The 26,340-nt window shown below is 40.9% G+C and overlaps 1 protein-coding gene across 4 annotated transcripts in view; it reads right to left on the bottom strand.

Annotated features, from left to right (window-relative positions):
• The window catches only part of PPA2 (inorganic pyrophosphatase 2), a 97,304-nt gene extending 75,549 nt beyond the window's left edge, over nt 1-21,755 (bottom strand). For 2 of the 4 annotated variants that reach the window (XM_040237529.1, XM_040237531.1), the window contains exons 1-3: nt 21,520-21,755; nt 4,765-4,829; nt 850-894 (exon numbers count right to left, since the gene is read on the bottom strand). In XM_040237529.1, the coding sequence (XP_040093463.1) occupies nt 850-894; nt 4,765-4,829; nt 21,520-21,706 (297 nt within the window). In that variant the 5' untranslated portion in view covers nt 21,707-21,755. The remainder of the gene's footprint in view (nt 1-849; nt 895-4,764; nt 4,830-21,519) is intronic. The other 2 variants (XM_040237530.1, XM_040237532.1) reach the window with 2 other exon arrangements.
• Between the last annotated feature and the right edge of the window lie 4,585 nt (nt 21,756-26,340).

Raw genomic sequence — 26,340 nt, 5'->3', positions numbered from 1 at the left:
GAATCTGAAATATTAACAAGTGCCCTAAGCAGTTCCAGTGCAGATGGTTTAGGATCATTGGGACAAACATCAGTTTAGAAAAATACAAGATGGAGGGGCAGGAAAAGCTGATAGGAATTAAACAGCCCCACAGCAATGCTTGGAAGTATTCAAAGGCTGGGGTCAAAAGTTTCAGCCAGACAAGACTAGAGGGCAATAAGGTTAGGAAGGGAGGAGAAGGCTAAGGAAGAGGCAGGAGATGTTTCCTGGAATCGGCAAGATAAAAAGGCATCAACAGAAAGAAATGGGAAGACAGACGTCAGTCAAATGTTCTGGTCCTAGGTCAAAAACAATTAAAAGTTTGACAGTCATATATTTGAAAGATGGATTTAGAATGCATTTATTTTAGCAAATAGTTGGAATATAGTATATATTCCTGGATCCTAGAATAGTCAGATTCATAAACAGAAAGTAGCACAGGGGTTACCAAGGGCTATGTGGAGTGGAGGGCTATTGCTTAATGGGTCCAGAGTTTCAGTTTGAAAAAATTAAAAAGTTCTGGAGATGGATAGTGGTAATGGCTGTATAACATGGTAAAGAATTTAATATTGCTGAACTGTACACTTAAAAAGTGTACAACAAATAATACGGTAAATGTCATGTTATATATATTTTACCATAAGGGAATAAAGTAAAATGGTAATATCGTCCCTAGCTGCCTTAAAGAGAGACTAGAAGAAAAACATCAGGATGCTTTCATAAGTTCTGCAAGGGAAAATAATTCAGCATCGCTTTACAAATGCAGACTACCATCAAGGTCTTTAAAAGACAATGTAAGTGATACACACAAATAAAAACCTTTAGATATACCTCATATTCATCATTTCGTGCTCTTTTTGTAGGAATGCCATTTTCCTATAAAAGAAAAGATGGTTATTAGAGAAATGCAATTCAAAAATACAATGAGGTACCATCTCACACTGGTCAGAATGGCCATCATAATAAAGCCTACAAATAATAAATGCTGAAGAGGGTGTGGAGAAAAGGGATCCCTCTGACAGTACTGGTGGGAATGGAAACTGGTGCAGCTGTTTTGGTGAACAACATGGAGATTCCTTAAAAGAGCTACCAATGATCCAGCAATCCCATTCCTGGGCATATATTCCGGAAAGACAAAAACTCTAATTTGAAAAGATACTTGGATCCCAGTGCTCACAGCAGCACTATTTATAATAGCCAAGACATGGAAGCAATCTATGTTCACTGACAGATGAATGGATAAAGAAGACGCTTTATATACATATAATGGAATATTAGTTATTAAAAAGAACGAAATAATGTCATTTGCAGCAACATGGATAGAAATAGAGAGTAACATGCTAAGTGAAGTATGAGAGACAAAGACAAATATTATAAACTATCATTTATATATGAAATCTAAAAAAATAATACAGAAGAACTTATTCATAAAAACAGAAATATTAATAGACTCACATAGAAAACAAACATGATTAACAAAGGGGAAGGCAGGGAGGGATGAATTGGGAATTTGGGATTAATAGATACACACTACTGGATATAAAACAGATAAACAGCAAGGACCTACTTGCTGTATAGCACAGGGAACTATATTCAATATCTTGTAATAACCTATAATGGTAAAGAACCTGAGAGGAATATGTATATATATACATACAAAACTGAATCACTTTGCTATATACCTGAATCACTGTAAATGAACTACACTTCAATTTTTAAAAGATGCTATTTTTGACTCTAATATTTCATGAACGAATACAGCTGTATTGACCGTACAGCAATAAAAATATGCCTGTCATATAAACATTGCACCAGAGGTTTCCAGAAACCTGATTCAACAGAGAATCCACCAAATGCCCAGCGCAGTTTTCTCTCAGCATTTACACCCCCAATGCATGAGCATCAAAGTGCTCCATAAAACAAATTATTAGGAAAGCTAAATCTCCTTCAAGTATATTTTCCCAGTTTTTACAAAATAAGCAAAGGCTCGGTTCAGTCTTTAAGGAAAGACTGGCAGTTTCCAGTAATCATGCTTAAAACAGTCATTTCATTGTTGAAATGAAACTCCAGGGAGTGTGCCTAACAAGCCATGAAAGTACTCGGCTGCACCTCCTGCCTGTGATTTCCACCAAGGTGTGATTACCAAGTCTCCATCAAGCACTTTTAAATTAAAAGAGCATTGTGCGGCGGGTTGGGGAGAAAAATTACACCATTCACAAATGCTCACACGTTACATGTAACTTTTACACACCAAAACAGCTAATGAAGGAAACAAACAGAAAAACAATTATTCCAAGTCAGGCCTGATACATCATTTCTTTTCCTAAAATACCACCACCCAAAGTATAAGGTGCAAGAGTTCTCTAATCATTCTGTCTGGGAACAAGGGAAGCCTGTTTACACAGCCACTGTGTGTACCGATCTCCACAGGCCCAGAATTCATTCGCACAACCTGTTACACTTTGTTCTGCCGTTATCAATTTTTCATAAGCCCAAAGCTCATGTTCCCCCGAATCCATCCTCCTAAGGCAGAGTATTATTACTCAGCGGGATGTAGGAAGCCCATTCTTTGTTCCACTTATACCCCGACCTACTACACAGTTCCTCCATATAATATTGTTATCACTGCTACTGCTATGAGGTATAGAAACTCTGTCACAGTACACCACTGCCCGCTAAGCAGCACCTACTAGTCACTCTCCGCTAGTCTCTGCTAGTTTTCCAGCACCTTACAGTATTTGATTGTCTTGTTTATTTTCAGGTTGTTAGTCTCCTCTGGCTGAGAAGGAACTATATTCACCTTATTCACCACTGCAACTCTAGTGCTCGGAATACTGTCTGACTCATAGTAACCATGCAATAACTGTTTACCGAATGAATAAATTAATTAACAAATAATAAATGAATGCACCCTCTTTAAGCCAAAATCAAAGAGAGTGGTTGGGAGATGTGAGATACCTAGGTTGGACAGCTCACTGGCCAAAACAAGACATGGACACACACACACACACACACTCACACTCAGAGATACACACAGTACTGTAGAGTTCTTTATGTTCTCTCACCAGTTCCTTTCTCTGTCCAGATTACATGACTCCTTGTCCTGTAGCTGAATATTACTCAGAAGTAGTGAGCTAGAAGGATTACACAAGAGCAGCTAAGATACAGACTTTGTAGAGGATGCTGCTGAACGTCCTCTTCCTTGGATGTCTCTAGGATAATTATTTATGGAAAATTTTATAGACATTATAGGAAATGACTATAGTTTTAAATGTGTTTTTAAATAATTGTTTAGAATAAAATACCTTTCCTTTTGCTTACTGGATCAAGTCACCATTGCCTATTGTCTTCTTGACTTTACACCTGCTATTATTTAAAATAAAACCTGAAGAAACGCTAAAAAAAAAAAAAAAAATTACAGTCTGTGGAGTTACAGCATCTATGTTCAAATCTCATTTCCGCAACAGACTAGGTTTGTGACCATGGGCAAGGCGCTTCACCTCATTAGCAAAATAAAAACGGTAACAGTAGCCCTGGACATACTGAAATAATGCAAGTCAAGCTCTGAGCTCAGTGCCTGGCTAAGCACGAGGGGTACTCAGTAACTCTCGGCTCTCACTGCCCCCCGTTATCACTGTTACAGACAGTCCAAGCCTGTGAAGACCTGGGAGGCAGCGCACATCCTATTCCCATGTTCCACAACCTTACTGTGACACCTGAGAGTCGGCCCCTGAGGTAACACTGGAAAGGTCAAACCAGACTTGCAGCTGCAGCAGCTTCCCACTTTTTCCCTGGCCTCTACGCCACACTGATCCCACCACGGTTCTGGAAAACCCAACCGCACTAACCAGCCCCATGGAATCTCATCCTGGAATGTAGTTCTGGTCACTGAAAAACGTGGCAATGAAATAAGCAAGTTAACTACTCGGATCTCACTGAAAGAACTGCCAAGGTTGCGGTGACTACTAACATCCACTACCAATGCTGCCATCTCGCCAATTAGTCAGGAGAGCCCTAGGAATGCTCCAATATTCTGAGCCCCTCTTAGTTCCATCTTCAGCAGATTTCCCTCCAACCTGACTTATATCCCTTCTACTCTCCTACCTCTCATGTAATTCTAGGTTCTAAAAGAATAGCTATTCAAAGACTACCATTTTTCCAACTATATCTTTCTAGCATCGATCTCGTAGAGTGGTTAAAAAGCATGAACTCTGTGGTCAGAAATGCTAAATCAAATCCTTGTTCTGCCACTCACCAGCTATGTGACTTTAGACAAAGTGTCCAAGTCAAGGACGCTTCAGCTCCAGTGTCCTTGGAGATGATAACAGCAATTTATAAGGATTAAATAAAATGGCATATATTGACATGGTGGCTAGCAAACAGAAGATAATCTGTAAATGTTACTATCTTATTATTACTAATACCACTACTATTCTTATTAAAAATAAGCCTCTTGTTAACCTTCCAAATTCTTAACTTTAAATTTTTATTTACTACCAAATTCTAAGCCTCATAGACTACTAACACTCCTTTCTTCCCAAGTCCTCCTGGAAGAAACCCTTTCTTATCCAAATTCTAATTCATGAAGAGGGCTTATAATCCTGTTACAAAGATAATTGATGCTAATTGTCCTCTGCCCTTCTCTACTGCCAATCAAAACATTTCTTTTTGAAATGCTTCCAAAAAGCATCTTATGGTGATACTAGAAGTATATATTTTCATGCCCCAAACAAGTTAAAACAATACCTCTTCAGAGTCCACCTTCAGAGGAATATCATGAAAGGGGGAAATGTAGTGACCAGCTACATTCTCTGCAAAGGAAAACAAACAAAAACACAGAATTAAAGCAATGAACCAGCTTATTCTTTAGAGCAATTATACTCTTAACCACTTTTAAATTTTGAACATGCTGTTAATGTTTTTTCAAAATTAACTTTAACTCCCAATTTAAGGTTTAATTCAACTTTTAAAACTTGCTCCAGTCTGATGACCAAAGAGAAAAATGATAGCCCTCCCTTATCTTTGGGGGATGCCTTCCAAGACCCCAGTGGATGCCTGGAAATGTTGATCGTAGCAAACCCCACATAGGTTTTGTTTTGTTTTGTTTTTCTATACACATCTACATATGATAAAGTTTAATTTACAAGTTAGGCACAGGAGGAGAATATTCAGATTGCCAGCATCATTATGCTTTGGAACCATTATTAAGTAAAATAAGGGTTACCTGAACACAAGCTCTGTCTGGGCAGTTGGTCTGACAACCAAGACATCTACCTACTAAGGATGGACAAAGGAATGACTCATGCCCAGGAGAGGGACAAAGCAGGACAGCAGCAGACTTCATCATGCTACTCAGAGCACAGTGGCACATAATTTAACACTTAATCGTGAAAAGCAAAACCACAAATAAGGGGGACTGCTGTACACACCAAATCAACTATATCTGGGCTGCTGAAACCATTCACTTACCCCTGTGGCTTAAATTTCCAAAGTAAAAAGTCTAAATTAGACTAAAACTCCAAATATGAAAAAATCTTACTTTCGAAAAGAGGCTCATGAATAGGTGAACTGGGTTAAAACTGATGTCAATTTTCCCAAGAGAAACCTAACAACATAATTCCTCATTTCTACCGACAACCCACATGAAACAAAGGATTAAAAGTCCTACCCAAATAAAAGAAACAAGTCATTTGTTTCACTCAGTGATAAGGATGCTAATATTAAGGTAAGCTTAAAACAAAAACAAACTTGAATAACCGAAACTATTTTATCCTCATTGTGTACTGAAATATATATGTAAAATATCTTTAAAAGTATATATTATTTAAATAAAATATGAATGTATACTTTTATTGGAATGTGTGTTTCCAAAAGCTGGGCTTAATATAGCCGTAGGAAATTTTCACTTTGTAATTTCCAAAGTCAAGGTATGCACTATTTCTGGCCTGCCACTTCTTTGGTATAATTTTCAAATTTAGACTTTAAAAATATTTTAATAAATAAAGTGAGGACTGGCTAACACTCCAGTAGCAATGAGTATACAGAACACCCAAATCTTGGTTTCTAAATACCATTCTCCAGTGAAAAGAACTAGGGTTTCTTGAAGAAGGGGCTTATTCTATGCCTGGGGCAAAGAAAATACAAGATGAGCTTGGAATATCGTGGAGTACCAGAAAGTGACCAAGTGCTCAAAAAAACAAAAAGCTATGGGTATGTCGATGGAGAAGGAAATGGCAACCCGCTCCAGTATTCTTGTCTGGAGAATTCCATGGACAAAGGAGCCTGGCAGGCTACAGTCCATGGGGTTGCAAAGAGTTCATGACTGAGCGACGATCACTCATTCACAGGCACGTCAAAGGGGAAAGGAGCCAACCTGAAAGAGCTCCCAAAGGCCAAAGCTGGAGCAAGTTGAGCAACAAGATAAATAATGGTTACGGGCACACCTTGGAGACGCTGTGGGCTTGGTTCCAGACCACTGTTCGTAAGGTGAATATCGCAATGAGGAAAGTCACACAAATTTTTGGTTTCCTAATGTAGATAAAAGTTATGTTTACACTACATTTAGTCTATTAAGTGTGCAATAGCATTATATCTAAAAAAGCAATTTATACATTAAAAAAAATAGTTTATTGCTAAAAAAAAAAAAATAGCTAACCAACACCTGAGTCTTCAATGAATCGTACTGGTAATGCCAAAGATCATCAATCACATATCACCATAGCAAATATTATCATAATGGAAGTTTTAAATATTTATTTCGAGAACTATCAAAATGTGACAGAGACACCAAGTGAGTAAATGCTTCTGTGAAACTGGTACTGACAGCCTTGCACAACACAGTCTGCCACAAAACTATCTGTAAAACGTTCAGTATCTTCAAAGTACAACCAAACGAGGTATGCCTGTAATGCACTATAATCCAAAGTATATAATAAATATACATGATCCATAGTAATACAAATAAATGATTGTATAAATAAATAAAAATGACAGAAGAGACTAATCTTCCTTCAGAAAAATCCTAAACAATATATGTAGATGTTTCCCCCCACAAAAAATAAAGCTTACCCTATTCCCCAAGTGTGGACTAGACTTAGTGACTTGCTTCCAAAGAACAGAGTGTGGAAGGGGAAAAACATTTCTGTGGAGAAACCCGACAATCAGTATCCTTAACCAAGCGATCAAGGTTAATACCACCAGTGTTCATAGCATGGATCCCCTGATACGCCGAGATAAAGGTACTTCACTTCTGCCATGTTCTTCCCCCAAACCCATAATTCCAGTCTCATCACGAAAAAGATATTGGACACACCCAAACTGAGGGACATTCTACAAAATACCTAACCAATACTCTTCAGAAGTCTCAAGGTCATCAAGAAAGAAACTTATGAAAGGAATGACTGAGAAGTTGTCAGCTCAGAGGAAACTAAGGAAATACAATGTCTAAGAGGAATGTAGTACCCTGAATTGGATCTTGGGACAGAAAAATGACATTAGTAGAAAAATCAGTGACACCCAAATAAAATGTGGAATTAGTTAATAAAATGTATCAATGTTGGTTTCTTAGCTTTGACAAATGCACAGTGGTAATGAACGATGTTAATGTTAGGGAACATGGTAAGATATACTGAAATTCTGTACAATTGCTGCAACCAATCTAAAATTATTCCAAAATAAAGTTTATTTAAACAAATGAACAAATACAAACAACGGCTTCAGCCCAATAAAATTAGAAATTATAACTTAACAACGGCCTACACTGCACCGAAATTTTACGTCCGTTTCTCCTGCTGCGTGGGTTCTCCTTACCACTTTTCACTAAAGCTTCTGAAGAAAGAAGACCTTTTGTCGCTGTCTTTCTGTTTGTTCTATTAGGCTCTCTACTGGATCCTCAGAACCCAGAAAAGTTCCCAGCACTTAGAAGGCATTCAGGTAATACGTGCTGAGCAAATATCTCTATTACTATTTCACTGTTCTGTACAAGCTACTAATATAATTTACCCTTTCCCAGCCCAGCAACAAAGTGACTTATGTATGACCCGATGCACAAACTATGATAAAGATAAGAAAAAGCACACAAGTGGCAAAGGATATAAAACTCTCCCTGAACTGAACTGAAGATCTGTAAAGCTCTTTTCCATCAGTTAAAAAGGATGCACCTTAAAAAAACACTTCTCTTTCACACACCACTTCAAATTTCAAATTCTCTGCCTGATTTTTAAAGACATCTATCAGCAACACAAAGAACGGAAAACAATACCTATGGCTGATTCATGTTGAGGTTTGACAGAAAACAACAAAATTCTATAAAGCAATTATCCTTCAATAAAAAATTTTTTAAAAAGAACAGAAAACAAGATTATCAGTTTGCTGCAAGATTATTAACTTTTCTATAAATAACAAAGTTACTTAAGCAGGTCACATTTACATATTTTCTATTAAAATAAAATGTAGTGGTGGGAAATTGAACACAGTACTGCAACTTTGGAAAATAGTTTGATAGCTTCTTATAAACGTATGATCCAGAAATTCTACTATTAAGTACTTAACTAGGAAAAATGAAAACCTATGCTCAAACAAAAACTTCTCAGTGTATGTTTATAGTGGCTTTACTCAATAATCACAAAAACTGGAGACAACTCAAATATTCAACTGGTAAACGGATAAACAAACTATTAAACCCACACAATGGCATTTTACTTAATAGTCCAGCAGCAGCAGCAGCCATTAGTCCATAATAAAAAATGAACTATTGATACACAAAAGAAAATGAAAAAATCTATAATGCAATTATGCTAAGTGAAGGAAGCTAGATTCAAACAACTCCACTAAGATAACATTCTGGAAAAGGCAAAACTATAGGGATAAAAACCAGACCAGAGGTTGCCAGAGATTGAGGGGAGAGGGTGGAGTTGACTTAAAAGAGGAGCCAGGAGAAAATCTGGGGGAGTGACAGACTGTTCTGCACCATCACTGTGATGGTGTTTAAGAGTCTGTATCTCTACTAAAGCTCAGAACTGTTCACACAAAAAAGAAGGCAGTTTAGAAAACTCTAGTACATTTTAAGATATAAATAGGAGCACTTACTGCAAATAACAATCACCCATCTGCGGTTCTTTTCTCTACTAAGTCATAAAGATAAGGTAGAATTCTGAACAAAAGAAAGATTAGCACATTACTAGGTTGCTACATTTGCAACCTATCACTGATGGAAATTAACAACCACCACAGCTCTAAGAATTCAGGAAGTCCTACAAACCAGGAAAGTTTGTTATTAAACTTAATGAAGTATAGGAAACTCGACAGAATAGCTGGGCTACCTGGAATTAAGACTAAACGATACCTCTAGCACACTGACTTGGTGTGAAGTTTCCCTAAAGCTCTTGTTAACTGGGGACAAGTCTCAACAAATATTAAGATGTAAGAGAAGTATGTGCTACTCAAGTATGAGGGAAAATAGGACTAGACTGTGATCATTAAAAGCTAAAGATCTGTGAGAAGTGTTCTTTGACATCTATCACTTCAAACTGGGGTCTAAATATATTCAAACACTAAGGCAGTGCCAATACATACATTAAAATAATTTTCTAATTGCCATTCTGGAAGGCAAAAAGAATATAAAAGTAAATGAATGGTTTGACTCAGATAACCAAACCTACTAGAAGCCATTTGGGTCATGAAATAGTTTAAATAAAAACATAATAATAAAGAAAGGAAAAAGAAAAATGTCTGGGAAAATAAAATAGGGCCTTAGATCTCTGATAATTATAATGCTTTGATGGGCATAATACTAATAAATTTGTACAGGAGCAATGAATACAGAGGGCAAGAGTCTGCCTTGTAGTTGCTGAGTTTGATAAAGTCACTCGATTTCTCTGACACTTAACTTTCTCAATTTCTTTTAATTAAGTAATATACAATTTAGTATGCAAAAGGCAATGTACTAGATGTCATAATACAAAAGTGCCAAAATGTGAGCAATGCCTACAGCTAAGTTAGTGCGCACTACACACCATCAGGATCAGAATCATCCTATAAACTGAAAGACAAAGAAGTCCTCTTGGCACAATCAGAGAGCTAATCACTGACCTAACATACAAAGAAAGGATAAGAATCCATCGAAGTGTTCTAGAGTCAGTACTGTAAGTATGATATTGCTGCTGCTAAGTCACATCAGTCATGCCCGACTCTGTGGACCCCATAGACGGCAGCCCACCAGGCTCCCCCATCCCTGGGATTCTCCAGGCAAGAACACTGGAGTGGTTAAGTATGATATTAGGCTTCACTTAAACGCATTCAGTTCAGTTCAGTTCAGTTGCTCAGTCGTGTCCAACTCTTGTGATGCCATGGACTGCAGAACGCCAGGCTTCCCCGTCAATCACCAACTCCCAGAGTCTACTCAAACTCATGTCCATTGAGTCAGTGATGCCATCCAATCATCTCATCCTCTGTTGTCCCCTTCTCCTCCCGCCCTCAATCTTTCAAGCATCAAGGTCTTTTCAAACGAGTCAGTTCTTCGCATCAGGTGGCCAAAGTACTGGAGTTTCAGCTTCAGCATCAGCCCTTCCAATGAACACTGAGGACTGATTTCCTTTAGGATAGACTGGTTAGATCTCCTTGCAGTCCAAGGGACTCTTCAAGAGTCTTCTCCAACACCAAATTCAAAAGCATCAATTCTTCGGCACTCAGCTTTCTTTAAAGTCCAACTCTCACATCCATACATGACTACTGGAAAAACCATAGCTTTGACTAGATGGACCTTTGTTGGCAAACTAATGTCTCTGCTTTTTAATATGCTGTCTGGGTTGGTCATTGCTTTTCTTCCAAGGAGCAAGCATCTTAATTTCATGGCTGCAGTCACTGTCTGCAGTGACTCTGGAGCCCAAGAAAATAAAGTCTCTCACTGTTTCCATTGTTTCCCCATCTATTTGCCATGAAGTGATGCAACCGGAAGCCATGATCTTAGTTTTCTGAATGCTGAGTTCTAAGCAACATTAAATGCATTAAGATTCTTAAACGCATTAAGATTCTTTAAAGGTGGGTTTAAAGATAGGTTCTGGTATCCCCTGGTTTTCAGAAGTTTGGTTTAAGCCACTTCACTTTTATAAAAGACCTATATTAGTGCCTGTTTTTGCTAACAACAACAACAAAAATCCAAAGAAGATTTTAACTTTTACGAAAAAAAAAAAGAAAAACAAATGAAAGCAGCATTCAGTGTGTTTTCAGCAGCTGTTAATGGAGGCATCAAGCAGCCCTGAGCAGTGAGAGTGTGGCCAGGCAAGCTCCTTTCCTGGGAACTACACTCAGCATCCCAGCAGCAAGTTGCCAGAGCTCTGAACTACGTCCGTGAGCCCCTGTGCTTTCTCTCCATTTATCTTGTGCATTCGTTAGCAAGAGGTCTCCTAAGGTATTGCTTCTTTAAAACATTTCAGCTGATGGATAATTTCATAGGACCACTCCACTTCTAAATAGAGAAACCTGTGCTATCTATCCTGCTGCTGCTGCTAAGTCGCTTCAGTTGTGTCCAACTCTGTGCGACCCCATAGACGGCAGCCCACCAGGCTCCCCCGTCCCTGGGATTCTCCAGGCAAGAACACTGGAGTGGGTTGCCATTTCCTCCTCCAATGAATGCATGCATGCTAAGTCACTTCAGTCGTGTCCGACTCCTAGCGACCCCATGGACTGCAGCCTACCAGACTCCTCCATCCATGGGATTTTCCAGGCAAGAGTACTGGAGTGGGGTGCCATTGCCTTCTCTCTGATCCTGTCTAGAATGAATGGGGTAATCCATACTATACCTATGAGCCATGGACAGACTTGGTACATGCAGCAAGCACTGTGGCAGCGTATGCCACCTTTTAAAGACAGAACTGAAGCACACATCAGAAACAGCCCTTTCTTAGAGCCTGAGAATAAAGTAGTGATAATCTTGGGGGCAGGAGAAGGGGACGACAGGGGATGAGATGGCTGGATGGCATCACTGACTCAATGAACGTGAGTCTGAGTGAACTCCGGGAGTTGGTGATAGACGGGGAGGCCTGGCGTGCTGCAATTCATGGGGTGGCAAAAAGTCGGACACAACTGAGTGACTGAACTGAACAGAATCTTAGGTTAGAACTTCATTATCTACAGCTCAGACTGGTTGTTTCTTTAGAATTATAACCAAGTTGTTGCCAATTTACTTTTTCAAATACTGTAATATTTTCATATAGTTTTTAATTTATAATATTAGAATATTATCTACAGATTTCAGCTCTAAAAGGTAAGATTAGTTCATCTGGCTGCAATCTAATCCCTTTAAATTCTCTATTGGCCAATACTTTACAGCTTTACTCCTTGCTTCATCAAGACATAAACAGTATTTCTTGACTCAACTAACAGGCTTTTTCTCTTTCTTCATTCTTTTTCCTAATTTTTTATCTTCTGCACTTACATTTTTTCACTTCAAAGCTGATAAAATGTTCTATAATCCTATTGAGTTTTCCATGCTTTTCCTGTTAGTGTATTTCCTAAAGATCAGAAAAGCCTCGATTGCTTGTTAAGCAGATCTCATACCTAGTTAATCAGAATCATAAGGAGAGAAATCTGGGTATTTATATTATTAGTAAGCATACGAGTCAGGCAAGTTTAAGAAGCATTGCTAGATGTTGATTTTTCGCCAAGTAGAATCTTACAGATAATTTCCTTTTCTGTTCAACTTCTATTTTGAGTTGTGTTTCTAATTTTCTTCCTTCCTTAGTCAGTCATAATCATACCTATCAATTATTCAAATGTCTCACAGCTTCCACAGAAATGATGGAATTCTCTAACCAAATAGCTCCCTTTGGAAATCACACTCTCTGCTGCAATCTGGATTGGATGCTTTCTTGGCACGTTGAGACTCTGCTTTGTTGGTTTCCAGCTTAGATCTGTTTTCTGGATTCCATGCCTTCAGCTTTGTTTGTTTTACCTGTTTTGCAAGAGCATATTCCTAACTTGTGCAGTGTAAGAAAAGAGGCATGGGAGGTAAGTCTCCAAAGTCCTGAAATGCCTGAAATGTCTTGATTCAGCCTACACCCTGGATTAATGGTTGCCAGGGTAAATTCTAGAAGGAAAACGATCTCAGAATTTTGGAAGCATTACTCCAGTCTGAGTTTTCAGGGCTGCTTGTAGTCAGGTACCAGTTTGTTCTCAGTGCTCTGCAGGTGGCCTGTTCTCCCCACTTCCCCTCCTCCCAAGCCCAGGGACTTTCAGGGTCTTTATAAAAGCCTCTGTTTTCTGAGTTTTCACAGTAAAGAGTCAGGGACCCAGAGCACTTGGGTACTTAAATTCTTAGATCTCTTTCACTATTCCTTTGAAAATTCTCCATTTTGTCTGTTGTTTCCTTCTGGAACTCATAGTATCCAAATCTTAAAACTTCCTAGAGTAAATCTCTATGTCTCTTCTACCTTTTTTTTTTTTTTTTTCTTCCTGCTGTCTCTTTGACATTTTGTTCTACTTTCTGGTAGATTTCTTTACCTTATGTTCTAACTGCTCTGTATCAGCTTTCTAGGACTGCTGTAACAAATTATCACACACTTGATGGCTTAAAATAACAGAACACCAATTTACCCACTACCCCTTCTATCGACTTTTGTGTCTTAATCAGATTTTAATCTCCAAAAGCTCTTGTTCTTTGACTGCCTTTTCTTCATAGCCTCCTCTTCCTTCTTAATGGGTGCAATCACATCTGAAATCTCAGTGGATACCTGTGTGACTCTGAAAAATTCTGGTTCTCTTTTCTTGTTTCCCATTTAGTTTATAAGGTTTTCTTAAAATCATTCATTCAGTAAATACTTACTGAACACATACAGTATACTAAGCACTGTTTTAGGTACTAGATATACAAATTCCTTGCTTTTGTGGAATTTATATTGTGGTCAGGGGTTGGTGCATAGAAGCAATGAATATACTTTTAACTTGATCAGGTATAGGGCAAGAAAAGAATAGCAGAAGGAGATAATATTTTATATGGAAACGCCAGGGCAGTGTAATGAAGCGAGGAAGAGGTGCAAGCAGACGTCTAAGGAGGAACACTGCATACGCGGAGCCAGCGCAGAGGTGTGGAGGCGAGAAAACGCAGGGCAGCTGGAGAGACCAGGAGGCCAGGACGGCTGGAGCACGATGACCAGAAAGAAGAGGGGCAGGCAAAGCCTCCAGTGACGGAGCCCAGGATCCGGTCACAAGGGACCTTGCAACAGTAAGAGCAGAACCTGGCATGATCAGACTTCCATCTCATGACTTCTGGTGGAAAGCAGGCTTCAGGGGACAGTGGCGGAGCAGGGTGAAGAACCAGGAGGCCCCTGCAATCGGTCAAGTGAAAGATGTTGGTGACGTGGATACAGGAGCACGGGTGGGAGCGGAGACAACTGTCTTCTGGATACATTTCAAAAGCAGGACTGAAGGGAGAGACTAGTAACTAGATATAGGGTAAGAGTGGCCAAAACAATGTTTCCCAAGTTACTGGTCATAGATGTGAAGGCAGAAATAGTTGGGTAGGGGTGGGGGACAGGGAGTTCTGTTTTCTACACATTAACTTTAGGTTAACTTCTCGGACATTTCAGTGGAAATACACAGTACATTTATCACGTGTGTAAATCTTGAGCTCAAGAAGAGACTAGGGCTAACATTACACATTTGGGAGGCAGAGATATCTCGATGGATGGGATCATCTGCAGCAAAAGTAGCAACAGAAACTCTGGCCCACAGGCCAAATCCAGCACAAGGGCTGTCCTTACTTTTATAAACAGCCTTTTGCTGGAACATAGCCATACCCATACCTTTACTTGCTGGTTGCTTTTGCCCCACAACACAAAGTTAAGTAGTTTGTGAGGGACCACCGGTCTTGCAAAACCTGAACTATTTACTATTTGGCCCTTTTCAGAAAGGGCTTTGCCAACCCCTGCCCTAGAGATAGAAAAGATAGATATATGTGCAAAGTACTGAGTCCTGGGCCATTTCAAAGGTTAGAGTTCAGATCAGAGAATCCAGCAAAGGGAACTGCTGATGGAGAAGCTATCAAAAGAAGATAAAAGAAAGTGTTGTCCCAGGCAGGGGAAAAAAAATTTCAAGGCAGAAAGAGGGTTAGACTGTGAAAATACTGTTGAGAATTCACCTAGGAGGAGAATTTTCAGTTGATTATTAAATTTGCCACATGAAGGTCACCTTTTGACAAAGCAGTTTGGTAGATAACAGTAGCAGTGAGGAAAACCTGTCTGAAGGTGACCCCTGACAAGCCGGTCTATAGTTCAGAATAAAAGACTAGGAAAGGCTCATGTGTGTGGGAGAGGCTTGGCAAAGGGCCAGCTTCCTGTGACGATGTGTGCTTAAGCAGCCAGCCGGGACAATGGTACACCCCCGAGTCAGAGGGGCCCCAACACCGTCAGGCTGTCCTGCCGACCTCCAAACACGCCCTTCGGCTTCTGGGGAAGGAGTCAGTCCACGGTCTAAGCCCCGGGCCTGCTCAGTAAACACCCATGTGCCTGCCATTCCATAATACAACTTAAACGGCTCCTCCTGTGTCAAGCTTCACATCTCTCTCTCTCTCACCCTCTCTCCCGTATATCAACATGTCCTCAGACCCTGAGGTTCTGCAAAGCAGCTCAGCTTCCTCTGAAACTACAGACCTTCAGCACACAGACTTAAGTTGGGACTTCCTCTGTGCCTCTTCACCAATAACCACACCTCCATGTGCTTTTCTTCCTTTATAAATATTCTGAAATCACCAGCTCTGATGGCTCCTTCTTATCTGTTGTTTCAGGGTTATCTTTTTTTATGCACCTACTATCACTTTTGGGTATTTATGAGGAGAGAGAAAAAAAAAATGGGAGTCACCCCACCACCTTACTGTGGTATTTCACTTTGTCAAAAATCGACTACATACCTACTAGGCATTAGCTAACAAATTCTATCAGGCCCATCAACATATGTTCAGTTCAGTTCAGTTCAGTAGCTCAGTCGTGTCTGACTCTTTGTGACCCCATGAATTGCAGCACGCCAGGCCTTCCTGTCCATCACCAACTCCTGGAGGTCACTCAAACTCATGTCCATCGAGTCGGTGATGCCGACCATCTCAAGCTCTGTCATCCCCTTCTCCTCCTGCCCCCAATCCTTCCCAGCATCAGGGTATTTTCCAATGAGTCAACTCTTCGTACCAGGTGGCCAAAGTATTGGAATTTCAGCTTCAACATCAGTCCTTCCAATGAACACTCAGAAGTGATCTCCTTTAGGATGGGCTGGCTGGATCTCCTTGCAGTCCAAGGGACTCTTGAGAGTCTTCTCCAACACCACAGTTCAAAAGCATCAATTCTTCTGCGCTCAGCTTTCTTCACAGTCCGACTCTCACATCCATACATGACTACTGGAAATATATTAGATGTTGCCAAACAATGTCAAAATTTTACCTTCAACTGGACTGAAATGAGATTTCATTCTATCATTTTGTAAGTTATCTACATGTTTTTCTCTTAGAATAGCAAGTTGTTTCAGAATGAAAGTTCACTTAAGTCAGCAAGTGAGAAAATCAAATGGACTGCAAAACCTGTATCTGATTATATGTATCATATACATCAAATAGCTACATGTAGGCCAAGTAGCAACATACTATCACATATGATTACTAAAACCATTTATAGACATTCTTACTGGAAGCTGTAGCAATGACAAAAACCAAATAATTAGTTAATGTTTCTATATCCACAAAATAACCATTATGTTCTATCATGTTAATTCAAGTTCTATGATATAGGCAAAATTTTAAAAAAAAAAAGGTTATAAGAACTCATAATTTAAGGCTCAAAACATACCTTTTGTGTAGTACACACTGTAAATTAGTTTATTAAGTCCAGATGTGTGGTACATTCAATGGCAGATTGCTCCTACTATTCAAATGATGTACTTAAAGAAAACATATAGTAATTTCAACGTAAACATATGCTTACTATAAATGATAAAACAAATTTATTGTTTAAAAATTTCATGATTCATTCTCATGCTAAATAAAAGCAACTGGAATTATCTATGGCATTATTTCTCTAAGTGAACCAGTCACCTATCCCACAGTAACAAAAATCCAAATTATGAAAAGCATAGTTTCCTCATCCTTTCAGAAAACTTAAAAAATTTTAAATAATGAATTATGTTATGAATGAAAGAAACACATGCAGACTACCAAATGAATACTGGCATACAATGTTCTGTCTCTAGTCCTATATGAACAAGTCTTACTTCATTATGATTTCACAACTGATTCAAAAGATTGCAGGTCATCAGTACCCATTAAAACTCCTGAGACTTGGAATTAATAAATTGGGACACAGTCAAAGTATCCAATTCTATCCATATCCCACCGTTCTCATCCTTTATAAAATCTAACAAGAATTTTGGTCTAGTGTCTTAAAGTCAAAAGGGAAAAAGAAATAATACATATTAAACATTAACCATGTACCACGCATGAGACACTAATAATCTTTACAAATATGGTATCGTTTAGCTGCCACAGCAATTCTATAAAATCATCAGTGCTATTCCCATTTTACAGACGGAGAAATTGAGCTAAAGGAAATCAAGTGATGCCCAAGGTAGTCAAGCCAAGCCTACAACCTATTTTTCTTTTCCATTAAAAAAAATTTTAATTAGAGGATAATTATTTTACAATATTGTGATGGTTTCTGCCATAAATCAACATGAACTGGCCAAAGGTATACATACTTCCCCTCCACCTTGAACCTCCCTCCTGTCTCCCTCCCCATCCCGCCCCTCTACAACCCAAGTCTTTTGACTATTAATCTAGAACTCAGTGCTTCCCAAATAGAATTCTATGAAACTCCACAGTTACTAAAATGTCAACAAATGTTCTGAGAAACAGGAGCTTTGGGATTCAAAAGTTTAGGACAAGTTACGTTACATAAAAATTTCCAAGAACTTTAATATGCACACGGTCACTCCCCAACATAATAAAATGGGAAGTGGTTTGCTAATTTAATAAACCATGAAGCTCTTCCTTTAAAGAAAATCTAGTAACACACCATGGGATGCTCGTGCTCAACTAAAGCAGTTTGGAAAATGACCGATTCCGATCTCCTCTTTCCATGGTTCAGTGAAATGAGGTAGTGAGAGGTTCAACTACTCACACAAGTCCCCACAAAAAGTAAATTACAGGGCCAAGAGGCCTCATGATTACCACCAGGATGCTCTTCCCCATCACCTTGTCTCACTTTAATACTATTCCTACAAGGCTTAACACCAATTAAAAGGGAAAAACCAAGTACTGCGCCTATCATTTATTCTAATTCTTCTGAATCGTGGTAAAGAAAACCATTTACAGAAATGAAATTCAAAAAAGCCTACCTCCCAACTTCACTAGTATTACAGAGGCTTGGGAAATATTTGGAAATGTGGGAAATGATTTCACTGCTAAACAATACTAAACAACATTTTTCAAAAAAAGTGGTATACTGATGCTCTTCTTTGAAGGGAGAGAACTGCACCATATTACTGCCCATGGATACTGCCAGAGTACGAATATCCAATTTATTTATCTTTATAAAGAGTAAACTGCTCAGTTTCCTCCATACCCTCTAACACCGAAGGGGCTTCATTTCACTTTGTCCTACCCCTTCCAGCAAACTGTAAACTGTCCTGGGTCAAGGACGCCATCTGGCGTTTAACTGAGGAATTGTTCAACCCAACAATCTCGGCTATCTCACCACCTGGCCTCTCCTCCAAACTACTTTACTTCCTTCTAATTTTTGCCCATCAACCTCAGTAAAATCGTTTTTCTTCTTTTCTGTCAGTTATTTCAACTGAATGAGATACAAATATAATATTTTGTATTTACATAAAATATATTTTATTTGTGGCATTCCAGCTATAGAAAAGTCATGAGTCTGAAACACAAAAAGCACTTAAACCACACCACAGCAAGAGGTTAATATAGCCTCAGAAATGCCTAACAGATAATGTTAGGAGTATCTCTTAGTCATCCCCTCCAGGGAATACCGGCACTAAGGAGGGCCTTGAAGAGCACTGGGGGGTCAACTGCTTTCTTTCACAGCCACAGACACTGGGCATGTAGGAGGTGACGCCACCACCTGGCAACAGCACATAGCGAGTTATTGTAGAGCCAGAATCAGGGCTTAGGGCTCTCCATTCCGAAGTCCGCGCTCAGCAGGCTACACCGCATGCTCCAGGATCCTCAAGGCTGTTTTTCTCTCAGCCAACATTCAAATAAAATATTTTTTAGTGTTTTTATATTTTCCTTAACTAATTATATTGATATTATGAACCTCTTGGGCCCATAACTAAAATTTTCTCAGTGCCACATCTAACAGGTTCTGCACACACTTCATAATTTATTACTGTATTTATAACAAATCTAAAATACTTTCACCATTTTAAGAGTTAGACAGCTTCTATCTACTTTGAAATCTGCCAATCGGTAACACTGTTACTATGGAAAGCTATTCCTCAAACCACCATGTTGTAACGTTTTGCAACAATCCATCAGAAATTTGGGTCTTCCTGTTAATGGTTCCTCTCTACTTCATTGCTGCTGCTGCTAAGTAGCTTCAGTCCGGTCCAACTCTGCGGACCACATAGACGGCAGCCCACCAGGCTCCTCTGTCCACAGGATTCTCCAGGCAACAACACTGGAGTGGGTTGCCATTTCCTTCTCCAGTGCATGAAAGTGAAAAGTGAAAGTGAAATTGCTCAGTCCTGTCCAACTCTGTGCGACCCCATGGACTGCAGCCTACCAGGCTCCTCCGCCCATGGGATTTTCCAGGCAAGAGTGCTGGAGTGGGGTGCCACTGCCTTCTCCGCTCTACTTCATTAGCCTTGACCAAATAAGGATGGAAAAGAATATGGAGAAAAGTTTAAAGAAAATGGGAATTTCAGTATCAGCTGCCTTATGACCACGTGCCTGTGTGCTCAGTTGCTCAGTCGTGTCCGACTCCTTGCGATTCCATAGACTGTAGTCCACCAGGCCATGGGATTCTCCAGGTAAGAACACTGGAGTGGGTTGCCATTTCCTGCTCCAGGGCATCTTCCAACCCAAAGACAGTAACCACAAAACTATGCAAATTGAGTCCTCTCTCCTATAAAATACGCCTCCACCCTAGGCTCAAGTAGGAAACGTGTAAACATTTTGTAAATTACAGGTATCAAAAATGATCACAAGTATTAACAACATATTCTAGACGCTGTGACTAATCTCTTTGCATACACTATGCCATGTAATTCTTACAGCCCTATTTTACATATGAGAAAAACCAAGACTCAGCAAGTTTGGAAACTCGTCCAGGATCACAGAGTTAAGAGCTAAAGAATCCAGACTCGAGCTGAGACCCAAAGTCTCTAGAGTTGGCATTCCTAATTGGTGGGCGGTAAGGCAAGGCCGCGGAGAAGGCAATGGCACCCACTCCAGTACTCTTGCCTGGAAAATCCCATGGACCAAGGAGCCTGGTAGGCTGCAGTCCACGGGGTCGCTAGGAGTCGGACATGACTGAGCGACTTCACTTTCACTTTTCACTTTAATGCATTGGAGAAGGAAATGGCAACCCACTCCAGTGTTCTTGCCTGGAGAATCCCAGGAACAGAGGAGCCTGATGGGCTGCCGTCTCTGGTGTCGCACAGAGTCGGACACGACTGAAGCGACTTAGCAGCAGCAGCAGCAGCAGCAGCAAGGCAAGGACGACTTTACAAAAAAAAAAAAAAAAAAGGTACTATTCCCCTTGGGGCTCTCAGATCAGTGAGGGATGGCAGCAACTCAACCAACCTCGCTGCTTCACGTCATAGCTAACCTGCACAGTGAAACACACAGGTGCAAAAAAAAAAAAAAAATGAGACTAAAGGAGACCTGGGTCTTTCCCATCTTAGCTGGCCACGTCAAGGTCCTAAGTCGCTTCGCCCTCTGGATTTGCTCAATTTGGGGAGAAGAAGGGGTTACTTTGGAACAAACGAGGTCCTTGATCGTGGATCACATTCAAGGTGCAAACTCGCGAGTATAAATTCAGGCTGCTGAGAGAGCCTTCATCAGAGCCCCGCCCCATAAAAGAACAGCTGGACCAAGCGTCGCCGAAGTCCCGCCTGCCTCTCCAATCGCCAGCGGCTCGAGCCGGAGAAGCCTTGTTACGCCCACCCGGAGGGCGGGCTGACCCGGGAACTCGGTTCACCACAGTTGAATCCGGAACGCCGGCGGGGGCCGGGCTAACGGCTGCGGGCCCAGGCAGGTGACGGCGGCCCCCGCTCAGGGTGACCCGGCGCGGCCCCGCCTGCCGCCCTGCGTCTCTGCGCTCCGTGACTGGGGACCTGGCGGCGCCCTCCGCAGGCAGCTCCCGCGGCTCGGCGCGGGCCCCCGCGTGCGGGAACGTGGCCTGGACCGCGCGGCGACCGCGCTGTGCCCGCCGGACGCAGGGATGGAGGCCACGCTCCCATCTCCAACCTCCGGTGCGACGCGCGGCGGGCCTCCCGCGAGCTACTTACTGAAAAAGAGGCGGTAATCGGGAGAGTGGGGCTGGCCGCGCTCCTCCGTGCGGTACAGGGCCATGGTCCGACGCGGCCCGGGCCCTGCGCTCGCTCCCCGCGGCAGGCGGGCGGCGGCGGCGACGGCGGCGGCGGAGCCCACGGGCCAGGCCCAGCTGGTGCGCAGCAGCGGCAGCAGCGCGCGCATGGCGTAGACACTGGTCCGGCTTCGCGCGGGTGGTGCCGGGGGACTCGCCCGGCCGCGCGCCGGCGCCCCCTACCGCCCGGAGTGGGCTCTCCCAGGCGGAGGTTTGGAACCCCGCCCCCGCCACGCTGGCGGTGGAGACTGCTCCTAGGAATTAGAGCGCCTGGCAAATGGCAGGATTGCACAAGGGTACCCCCAGCGAGATCGAGGTTCAAGGCCCACCACCGTTGAGGAGCTCACTGCCACTTATTAGTGTATACATGCATTCACTCCTTTCTCACTCATCCGGACAGCATTTACTATCATATGTATCATGCCTGTGTACTAAGCCACTTCAGTCCTGTCCAACTTTTTGCGACCCCATGGACTGTAGCCCGCCAGGCTACTCTGTCCATGGGATTTTCCAGGCAAGAATATTGGAGTGGGTTCCCATTTCCTTCTCCAGGGGATCTTCCCGACAAGGATCGAACCTGTGTCTCTTATATCTCCTACATTGGCAGGCAGGTTCTTTACCACTAGTGGCCACCCAGCCATAGTGTCTTAATATTGACTAATTGCTCTGTCCCAAGCACCCTCTATATCCTATCCAATGTAGGAGACAAGCATGCACACACATGAAAACATCACTGTGAGACATAATCAGGCCTCCTTATGAAGACTTGGCATAACTTCAGTTCAGTCGATCAGTTGTGTCCGACTCTTTGCAATCCCATGAATTGCAGCATGCCAGGCCTCCCTGTCCCATCACCAACTCCCGGAGTTCACTCAGATTCACATCCATCGAGTCAGTGATGCCATCCAGCCATCTCATCCTCTATCGTCCCCTTCTCCACCTGCCCCCAATCCCTCCCAACATCAGAGTCTTTTCCAATGAGTCAACTCTTCGCATGAGGTGGCCAAAGTACTGGAGTTTCAGCTTTAGCATCATTCCTTCCAAAGAACACCCAGGGCTGATCTCCTTCAGAATGGACTGGTCGGATCTCCTTGCAGTCCAAGGGACTCTCAAGAGTCTTTTCCAACACCACAGTTTAAAAGCATCAATTCTTCGGCCCTCAGCTTTCTTCACAGTCCAACGCTCACATCCATACATGACCACGGGAAAAACCATAGCCTTGACTAGGACCTTTGTTGGCAAAGTAATGTCTCTGCTTTTGAATATGTTATAACTTTCCTTCCAAGGAGTAAACGTCTTTTAATTTCATGGCTGCAGTCACCATCTGCAGTGATTTTGGAGCCCCCCAAAATAAAGTCTGACACTGTTTCCACTGTTTCCCCATCTATTTCCCATGAAGTGATGGGACCGGATGCCACGATCTTCGTTTTCTGAATATTGAGCTTTAAGCCAACTTTTTCACTCTTCACTTTCACTTTCATCAAGAGGCTTTTTAGTTCCTCTTCACTTTCTGCCATAAGGGTGGTGTCATCTGCATATCTGAGGTTATTGATATTTCTCCTGGCAATCTTGATTCCAGCTTGTGCTTCTTCCAGCCCTGTTTCTCATGATGTACTCTGCATAGAAGTTAAATAAGCAGGGTGACAATATACAGCCTTGACATACTCCTTTTCCTATTTGGAACCAGTCTGTTCCATGTCTAGTTCTAACGGGAATAGCCGTGAAGAGATACCCCACGTCCAAGGTAAGAGAAACCCAAGTAAGACTGTAGGTGTTGCAAGAGGGCATTAGAGGGCAGACACACTGAAACCATAATCACAGAAAACTAGTCAATCTAATCACACTAGGACCACAGCCTTGTCTAACTCAATGAAACTAAGCCATGCCCATGAGGCCACCCAAGATGGGCTGGTCATGGTGGAGAGGGCTGACAGAATGTGGTCCACTGGAGAAGGGAATGGCAAACCACTTCAGTATTCTTGCCTTGAGAACCCCATGAACAGTATGACATAACTTACAGAACCCCAAACAGTAACTTCCTCAAATGCCTTCTCCATGAGGCCCTTCCTACTTAATCTGAGTAGAGGTGATGTATCATTCCTTTTTCTTACATTTTCTTTCCTACAGTGGCACCTGGTACTGTTCCTCCCTATGTTTGTAAATTTACCATCTTCTCAATTTCATCCTGATCTGCACACTGGATTGACTACATGCCAAGCACTTAAGATTTGCGATTTAGTACTTTTGAAGAATGGAGCATCCAACATGCCTTACCTAGATAATGGCTCCTTTGTTGTTGAGTTAAATTGTTCCTGGAACTCCTTCTCTACCAAACCTCTGCCACGAGCATATGAAATTCTAAGCTTAAGAGCATATGAAATTATCAGCTTTCTAGAAAATTTTATGGAAATAGCATCTACAGGTATCATCTCTTCTTTTTCATATTCTTCCTTCATCTCAGTCCAAATGGGTTCCTTCCTCCACCTTTACCAGGTTATCAGTAACTCGTTGAATATAAAGGTCAATTCCCATAATAAATCAGAATGAGAGAATCCAGAAGAGAACATTAAATAAGATACGTTTCCATTAGAAATTAAAACTTTTAAAGAAAATTAAATACTTCAGTTATCTAGTCTACAAAAGTGAAACAAGAAGACTAGTAATTTTATGTTCAACATAAACATAATATTGAAACATATTGTGTATCAGCTATACCTTGTTAAAAACAAAAAGAGAAAACAATTTTACAAGAGGCAAAAAAATTCACTTACAATCTTTGCAAAAACTAAGTGAAATTGTTTTAATTGAAAGAGAAGCCATTTAAAAATAATAATCTCTTAATCTACTATAATAAAAATTAGCTAATAAATGGAATGTTAAGTACAATTAATACATAAATTCATGAAAAATATAATTCTAACTTAAAATCTTGGCTCTCGCAAGATAAGACAAACATTTTTATGTAGATCATGTTAATTAATTTCTAGTAATTAACTCACAAGTACAGATCTGATTCAATTCTAACTAGTTAACCACTCTCTGTTCTGCAGCTACAAACTACATCTTCTGGCTCTTAATGTTAACAAGATAAAATAAGATGTTTAAAAACTGATACAAACAAGCTTTTACTCACAAAAATCTGAATGCAGAAATCCTACTAAGGTGACTCTATAGTCAGCATGTAGCTTAAATAGAGTAGATAGTATTTACATCTGTCTAGGCAGTAGTCAGAGAAGGCAATGGCACCCCACTCCAGTACTCTTGCCTGGAAAACCCCATGGACAGAAGAGCCTGGTGGGCTGCAGTCCATGGGGTCGCTAAGAGTCGGACATGACTGAGCGACTTCACTTTCACTTTTCACTTTCATGCATTGGAGAAGGAAATGGCAACCCACTCCAGTATTCTTGCCTGGAGAATCCCAGGGGCGGGGGAGTCTGGTGGGCTGCTGTCTCTGGCATCGCACAGAGTCGGACACGACTGAAGCGACTTAGCAGCAGCAGCAGCAGGCAATAGTCAGGATTTTGATCAACATCAGTATCTGGAGGTAAGTGATACAGAGCTCTCCTATATGAGGGAGCCACATTATTTCTATCCTGTTACACTGATGTGTTCCATCTCCAGTCCTAAGGTAACCCTTGTAGTTCAAAATGACTGCTACAGCTCCAAGCATCATATCTTCATTCTACCTAGCAAGAAAGAAGAAGAAGAAGAAAGTAGGATGTGCTCTTTCCTTAACAACACACCTCAGGTATTGCATATACCACACATATTTGCATCCCATTGAACAGCAGCTAGTTGACTGCCCATAACAGACTATAAATTAGCAGTCCTTTTTCTGGATAATCAAAAGCCCAGATAAAAATTAGGAACCATACTACTATGGAAAAAAGGGAAATTGGAGAACAACCAGCAGTCTGCCACAAATGTCATTTTCTTTTCCTATAGTTCAATTTTCCTTAGGTCTATGAGAAGTTTTACATATTTCTACTCCAGCTGTGAACAAGGTTCACATTCTTGGGTACCTGAGTTCTTTTAGCATCTCCAATTGCTATTTCATGATAGGTAAAATTAGGAGATTGATCTACCCAAGTTCCCAAAAAGATCTCTAGGAGATACTGTCAATAGACAGACTCCCTACTCAGGTCGTAGCTCCTAAAGTGTTTCTGTCAACAGTAGTTGCTTTGTAATGTGTCATCTTGATTAGGTGAAAAACTGTATGGTGAACTCTCCCATTAAAAAGGAGGGAAATTTCTTTTATGTCAGAGTGGCAGTATAATTTTATTGTTTCCTTATATAAAAAAAGTGTAATTGTTCCATCAACCTTTGAAGTTCAGATGTTTCAAAGAGACAAAATCTTATTGAAATAAAGTTGTGAGCTATTTTCCAGTGATCTAGATACTCTTAGAATAAAATCAAACATTCCAGGTGTGTGATTCTTAGACATTATTGTTCTGTGGCATTCAAAACAATGGCCTTTTTTTTTTTTTTTTTGAGGTATAGTTGACATACAGTGTTATATAACATTCAGGTACAACATAACAATTCACAATTTTTAAAGGTTATGCTCCATTTGTAGTCATTATAAATTATTGGCTAGATACACTGTGTTGTGCAATATATCCTTGTACTTATTTATTTTACACATTGTAGTTTGTACCTCTAGTTCCCCTACCCCCTTCTTGCCATTCCTTCCTTCCCCCTCCCCATTGGTAACCACATATTTGTTCTCTGTATCTGTGGGTCT

Source organism: Oryx dammah, unplaced genomic scaffold, assembly GCF_014754425.2.
Source record: "Oryx dammah isolate SB20612 unplaced genomic scaffold, SCBI_Odam_1.1 HiC_scaffold_3, whole genome shotgun sequence".
Lineage (NCBI taxonomy): Eukaryota > Metazoa > Chordata > Mammalia > Artiodactyla > Bovidae > Oryx > Oryx dammah.
The sequence above is the reverse complement of the archived record's forward strand: the minus strand, read 5'-3'. Positions and strand labels throughout refer to the sequence as shown.